Consider the following 7,877-nt stretch of genomic DNA (forward strand, 5'->3'; position numbering starts at 1 on the left):
TTTTTGCGTCTAAAACTTCACTAAAAATCAACTGCGTGGTGGTCCATTCTGAGAAGGGGTTTTGTTTATTTTTTATTTTTGCTTTGTAGGGAGTGAACGAAAAAAAAGAAAGAAAAACTAAATTCAATTCAATTAAATTTAAAAAACCTTTTGTAGGTAAAAAGTTGTATAATGTTTTTCAATAATTAACAATAATTTTCAACTATTAAACATAACAAAATCTAAAAACAATTCACAAAGCATGTTATACAAACAACATAACTATCTATTTTCAAACAAAGTGTGAAAAATAAATACATAAAATTGCGCATGTCTCCATAATATATTCTTTGGAGTGCTTCTTCCTGCACCTCCATCCCTTCTTCAGCCACCCTCATAGTAAACGTGATTTTACTATTATGCCCCTCAGTAAAATAATATTAAAAATGTAAAACTAAACCTAATTTTACCCACCCACTTTACTATCTCTTTGCTTCCTTTTACAGCAGCAGCAGAAGGTGCGGCGGCACCCACCCCTCCCATTCACCTTCTTTTTCTTCAAATGCCCAGCAGCCTCCATTCTCGCCCAGCTGCTCCATCTTCGTCACCATTCACTTCCATTGTAACTCCAAGCATTAAGCCTCTTCATCCAAGGTTAGTTCTGGATTTTTTTTAAAGGAATTGTTTTAAAGCATGCACTGTTTTGTTCCGCATCACAGAGATCTCTAAAATCCGGTAGTGTGTAGTTAGGTTCCGTATTCAATAATCCGGCAGTGTTTTTCAATAGTCCCAAATCGGTAGTCTTTTTTGAATAGTTCCGGATTACATAGGTTTCAGATTAAATAATCCGGTAGTCTTTTTGAATAGTTCCGGATTACATAGGTTTTCGGATTAAATAATCCGGTAGTGATTAATTAGTTATATAATCCGGTATGTGTTTTTTAATTGTTGGTTCCGGATTAGATAATCCGGTATGTGTTTTTTAATTGTTGGTTCCGGATTAGATAATCCGGTATGTGTTTTTTAATTGTTGGTTTCAGATTAGATAATCTGGTAGTATTAATTTTAGGCTAATCCGGTAATGACTTTTTTTGGAGTTTCACTTATGCAATCTTGTTTAGTTTATTTTGTTTCCAGTTGAAAAACTTTTTTTTAGATTATGTGCCATGGTTCACCTATGACAGATATGGCTAAAACAAGAGGTGGTGGATCTCAAGGTCATGATCGAACAAGACCAACGGCATCCGTCCGTAGAAGAGATCGAGGTGTTGTGGAGGAAAGAATTGGTGATGTTAATATTGATAATGACAATCAACAAGAATTACATGATGATAGGCAAATGGACCAGGGAGAAGGGTTTCTTGGAGGACCTTCTGATATGTCTTTGCTGGTAAATTTTGCTGACCATGTTGCTGTTAAGCTTTGGGATGGTGAGGTAAGAACAAAAAAACATTCAATTAAATTGTTTTTGTTAATTATTGTTTAAATTGATTTAATTATATTAAATATATACAAATTTTGTATTAGGATCGGGGAGAACTTAAATTGGTATCCCACGGTAGGAAATTATGTAAATTTGGGATGCCTCATGCTGAAATTGAAGTTCTTATACAAAATTCTGGATTATTTAGTCTGTGCAATATAAGTTATAAGGTGGGGGACAGGGGTTGATTTCAGCCTTTGTTGAAAGGTCGCATGCTGAGACAAACTCCTTCCACCTTCCCATAGGTGAGATGACCATCACACTGATGTGTCATCTCTTTTACACCTCCCCATTTTGGGTCAATTCCCTACGTATGTGCCCTTAGAGTACAACGGAGCTGCAACTATTTTAACTGAGTTATTAGGGGTGGAGGAGGCTCGTGGGAAGGCTGAGATGAGGCAATGTCGAGGCGTCCACGTACGATTGAAGGATGCCTCCTACTTTAACACAAAGCAGTTGGGCAGTTATGTGACACTTGTTCAGGTATGAAACCATACAAATAATTAGCAATCACATGTTACATTCCATAATTTTTTGTATTAAATATTTTATAATTAATATAATGGAATTACGCAGGCATGGATTTATGAGCACTTCTCGGGCATGGGAAGAAGGGATATTAATCCCTCATATGACGAGGTACATCCGCGGGCAGCACGATACATTGTTGCCCATCGGATTTGTGCGGTTGGTGATGTGCGGGTGCAGTTGGATGGGCTCACACACGATGACGTCATCTGGACTCCATATGAGTACCACAGATTGAGCAGGCCATTTGAGACCATTTATTTATTCTCGGGTCACCTACGATTGGGCAGCTTATCACAGAGACATATGCCCGAGCGTGTGTTGCGCCAATTTGGCTACGAGCAGAGCATTCCACCATCACCGATGCCGACTGAGAGTCCTGGTGCACATGTCATTGATCAAAGGTGGTTGCAATTTGATCACTACTTGGTGACAGGTTTGACAGCTGCTTCTAGTCCATCTGCATGTGTTCCTGAGTACATGTCTTGGTTCAGGATGGTGTCACACCCATACATTCGCAGAGGTGAGCTTGGAGATCGACCCAGTGTTGTACCACGTCGTCGCCTTCGTAGTCCAAATGCTGAGCAGGCAGGTCTCTCGTCTCAAGATGAGCGTGTACATTCGGTAAGTTTTTTTTTATTGTTATGTGATTAGACAATATATTTGAGAAGTTTAATTTATTTTGAAGTTGGTGCAGGGTATATTTAGGCGCATTGTTAGTATTCTCCAACGCATGATAGATTGTCGTCAGGTCACTGAAGGCACTGACGCATATGAGAGTACAGAGGCAACACTGCATTTAGCCCGAAGCGTGACAGATGATGGGGCGGTGTACACTAGACGATCACGTAATGTTCGTGGACGTCGTTGATATTTTGTTTTATGACATGATTGTAATAATAATAACTTTGTATGTGTACAATATGGTTGTAGTGTTTGCTATGTTGTAATAATAATAACTTTATGTTGTAGTGTTTGCTATTTTATTTTTATCTGACATAAACATGAATTCATTATGAATCGGAAATGAAGTAATAAATTATGAATCAAAAGTTAAGTAATAAATTATGAATAAGAACCCCACATTATAAATTATGTCTACATCAATCGTCTCCAAGGTTCACATATTTCGGACTAATACTAATTAATTGGGTAAAAGATTGCATCCTACCAACGTAATATGATGACCATAACCTTGCCTCTGGGTAACAATGTGTACACCATAAAATGTCAGCGGTAGGTATGGGACAATCATCAACCATTTTTACCTGCACAAAGTGTGAATCATATACATGACCAATACATAGTAATCGGTGTAGACCAACATCGGTAGGGGGTGCAGTACGTAATGGGAAAATAGTAATATTTTGTTTCAAAGACAAACAAACTAAGATAATATTGTATCTGCTTGCTATTAAGTATCCCATATCCGGTATTGTCATCCATTTGTCAACACTAGCCTGCAAAATACAATAATGAAAGTAGATAGCATACAAGTTCAATTAATCAATGCACATGACTCTTATGAATATACACTTACCACTGACAACTCATCCACTAGTAGGGATCTCTTGATATGTTCTACCTGTTGATGACCACCTAATAATGTTGCATATTCTTCACGCCACTGAGATATTTCTTTGAATAAATCCATTCTGGTAAGTGGCCATGACTCTTCACCCATCCCCAACAAGGAGGCAATAGCACGAAACCCACAATGTCCATCTGCTTTAACATCTATTACATCCAAAATATAAGGGTGACATTTCGGATGAAATTGATTAAGCATGGGAATTGCATTGGTGTTGGCCGTCACCTTAACCTTTCCCTTAGGAGTCTTCAAAGATGATGAGCTATCATTTACAATATGGATGCGATCTACATGCTCAAAATATGAAGGGATGCGTTTTGTAGACCTCTGAAATTTATTTGTTTGACTCTTTTGGGGATCCTTTTGTCTTGACTACATTAAGTGGTGCACATAATGTTGTCATGTCTGGGTAGGCAATTTCACGCAACTTGTTTTTAATTGTCACTTTGCCACACATGTCAACCTGTTGGAACCGGGATAGAATGGCATCCCATTCTTGTTGAATTGACAACTCAGATGATGAATCACATTCAGATAAATCTGAAAAGCTTAGTCTCGTCCACATAACATGAACTTCACTAAGAGGAATGACACCCATAGCATATCTGGCTAATTGACAAGCACATGGTAATCCGTGAGTCCGTCTAAGTACACATCCACAACATTCACTATCAAACCCCACATCATTGACCGATCAAACTCTTCAGCAATGAGAATCAAAGCATGTTTAGATACAAAGCCAACCAACATCTTGTACAACTGCACATTGAATGTGTGTCCTATCACATGTAGACTCATTTCAAAGGATGCCTTGATTTCATTATGTTGAAGTATAATAACATGCTTGATAGCATCCCAACATGAGCACAAGTCTCCCATGCTATTTTGTAATATTCGTTTCAAAGACCAATGAGCTGATTCAACCCTGTATAAGTATAAAACATAAAACAATTAGACGTTATAATGAATTAAACAAAGTAAAGGCATTGATATACCTGTTTGATGTTGTATTTCCCAAATGCATTAATGAATTTGTCCAACACTTTACAAATTTTTCTTTGTGCGGAATAATCCATGTGTTCTTCACATATTCAATAAGTAATGGCCACGGTGAACAAATAGTTTCAAAACTTTTAACAAACTCATCAAATTGAGCAATATCTGTACAATCAATGATAGTCCTCCATGAATCCATCACAACTTCCCAAGCCTCGACAGAATCAACCAACATTTTACACTTTGCTTTAACATTCTTATTGATATGAAACCGACAAAGAAGGTTTCTTGCTTTAGGAAACACAATATTGATAGCATTCATCAAAGCAAGATCTCTATCACAAACAATGACTTCAGGCCCCACATGCGATGTCAAAAGTGACCCTCTAAATTTTTGTAGTGCCCATATGAAGTTCTTTTCCTTCTCGCTAGATAAGAATGCAAAACCAGCAGAAAAGGACAAACCTGTACAAGTCACACCAACAATCTCAAGCAAAGGCAGTCGATACTTGTTTGTTTTGTAAGTCGTATCCATCAAGAATACAATGTTAAATGCATTCAAAAGTTTCACAGCATCAGGATGAGTCCAAAAAATATCACTAACAATATTGGAAGACTCATGACACGTACTCCAGTGAAGATAGTTGTCACGGTCTAACAACATCATTAATTGTTGTAATTCAGTTCGTGGTCCTCTAACTGATCTCTTGTATGAGTATCTTGCATGTATACTTGCTTTATTGTTGTCATATTATCCTCATTATTCTCCTTCAAAGTACGTAGTATGCTACTCGGTTTAACCATACTTTTAGTCATATCAACAAGCATGGAATGTTCATTCGCTTTTAATCTGCCCGCATATGGATGACCAACTAATGTATCATACAAATCATGATTATGAGTACCACACATTACCTTAAGTACCCAACCTTTGACCCTTTCCAATAGGTTTACCTCGCAATTTAAAGGGACATTGACATTTTCGAGTACCAGTTACAGTAACCTCCAAACCATCCTTATACTTTCTGTAACTACCCCCCCTTTCACAACCTAACAAGACATATGTTTTTCTCCCTTGCTTCCCATTTGCTATGTCAGACCTAATAATGACAATAACAAAACCAAGTCTATAAGCAACCCTACGGACCCATTCAAGTAAGTCTTCTCGCGAAGGAAAAACCTACACAAAGTTATTCCAACAATATTACAAAAACACTTCTTCAAATTATAAAGCAATAAACATAAATAGAATGAAATTTTATTCACCTCATCTGTTGTAAAATGAGTACCATAATCCTCTTCAACTTATTCATGTTGATGCACAAAATTCCTTAATTCTTCCATATATATCATTTCTACTTCATCCGATCTTTTTGTAATCAATCCAACCTCCATGTCCATACTTACACCTTCATTCATAAAACATAAATTTCTATTTTATTCTAATTTTCATAAATTCAAACAAGTATGCAAAATAAAAACAACATTCAATTACCCTTCCGGATAGTGTAATCCATAAGTAAAATAGTACCTTCCAGATTAGATAATCCGTAATGCATTTCACAACTTCAAAGTGACTTCCGGATTGTTTAATCCATAAGTCAAATTAAAACAGCAAATTGCATTCCGGATTACATAATCCGTAAGTCATATTTAAAGTTCTAAAATGACTTCCGGATTACGTAATCCATAGTTCATTTTAATGTACCGGATTACACAATCCGGAAAAGTGAATATCTTTGTTCCGGATTCGGTTTACCCCAGCTTTAACTAATCCGGAACACTTTAATGTTGTCTTACGGACTGTGAAAACATTTCGGATTATAGGGGTGGATTCATTGCACGGATTATACAATCTGGTGATCTAGCGGATTAACCCAATCCGAAGAAATGTGTTTAAAGCACGAAGACTTACCTACGAACGGACGAGCGCGAAGACCACCCACCACAGCAACAGCACCACCTCCACGGTTACCACCACAAGCACCACCACTATCACCACCGGCAAGCACCAAGCACCAAACACCAAGACCAAACACCTTCGTTCTTCGTTTTCACTATGAGTAGAAAGTAAAACAAATTTTCTAATTTTATCTTTTTTTACTGAAGGGCAAATTTGGAATTTTAAAAGTATATGGGGGTGGCTGAAGAAGGGATGGAGGTGCAGGAAGAAGCACTCTATTCTTTGTTGGGCCACACTAGTCAATATTGTGCACCACTACATCAATCCCCATATTGATTTTTTGTGACCCCACTCACCACAATAATGTTCATATCCATAATTTTTTTTCTCATTGTGTTTGGTCACATCACTCCTCCATAGTTTTTTTTCCTCATGCCACACAACACAATAATGTGCATTGTCATATCACTCCTTCATAATTATTTTTCCTCACACCACTCAACATAATAATGTGCATCATCACGTCACTCCTCCATAAATTTTTTTCTCACGCTACACCCCTCAAAAATATATTCCACATGTCAGGATTCCCAACAGAACCAATGTACTAACATTATTGCATGCATGATAACACTTGTAATAAATTTTTTTACCTAATACACATGTCATAAATAACCATGTTTATTTGTATCTCAATCATTCTCTTGCTATAAATTCAAGCTTCCAGCTCCACACCACTTTCAATTAGCACATATATACAAATTTTTCCTTATTTCCAAAACTTTTGCTTTCATCTTCAAATGAGCTATCTTTGCATAATAGACACTGAGAATTTTTACAATTCTGATCTTCTTGTTGTCTTTGCAAATGGTTGAATAACAAAATATGATAAATGTGTCCACTTTGAATGCTCATCTCCTAATTTTTTTTACATCCTTCAGAACTGTACATTCTCCCAATTAAAGGAGAAAATTTGTGGTGCTTTGGGCAGACAACATTGACGAAGTTGTACTAGTGCCAACCTCAACTAACCACACAAGCGCAAATTAGGTAAGATGTTGTTCGAATAATAATTGATGAAAATGTTTTTTAATTCTTAACTTGGAAGTCTAAATTTCCATTCCTACAATGTTTGAATTATATGTCAAGTTAACAAGATTTATAGAGAAAATTTTTGCATATTCTAAACGCAACCACTACATCCAACTCTTCTACAAATTAATACCCAATTAATTCAAGGCAATAATCTACTTTGAAGGACTGTCCAACAGGCCACCATAATACACATGTGTTAATCCTAAAAGAATGTCAATCCCACATAAGTGCTCTTTTAATAAATTATTTCACAACATATTGGAAATACTCTAATATAGAGACCGAAAACAAGTTATAATACC

The 7,877-nt window shown here is 36.7% G+C and overlaps 1 protein-coding gene and 1 pseudogene across 1 annotated transcript; one reads left to right on the forward strand and one right to left on the reverse strand.

Annotated features, from left to right (window-relative positions):
* Positions 1 to 1,165: 1,165 nt before the first annotated feature.
* LOC137819379 (uncharacterized) lies at positions 1,166 to 2,861 on the forward strand. The gene is made up of 5 exons (XM_090296126.1): positions 1,166 to 1,414; positions 1,644 to 1,707; positions 1,788 to 1,945; positions 2,039 to 2,614; positions 2,688 to 2,861. Exons 1-5 carry the CDS (start codon positions 1,166 to 1,168, stop codon positions 2,859 to 2,861), a joined length of 1,221 nt encoding a protein of 406 aa, XP_090152252.1.
* Positions 2,862 to 3,093: 232 nt separating this feature from the next.
* On the reverse strand, positions 3,094 to 5,489 carry LOC137815176 (uncharacterized; annotated as a pseudogene).
* Positions 5,490 to 7,877: the final 2,388 nt, after the last annotated feature.

The sequence above is a fragment of the Phaseolus vulgaris genome, chromosome 10 (assembly GCF_051622355.1).
Source record: "Phaseolus vulgaris cultivar YP4 chromosome 10, ASM5162235v1, whole genome shotgun sequence".
Lineage (NCBI taxonomy): Eukaryota > Viridiplantae > Streptophyta > Magnoliopsida > Fabales > Fabaceae > Phaseolus > Phaseolus vulgaris.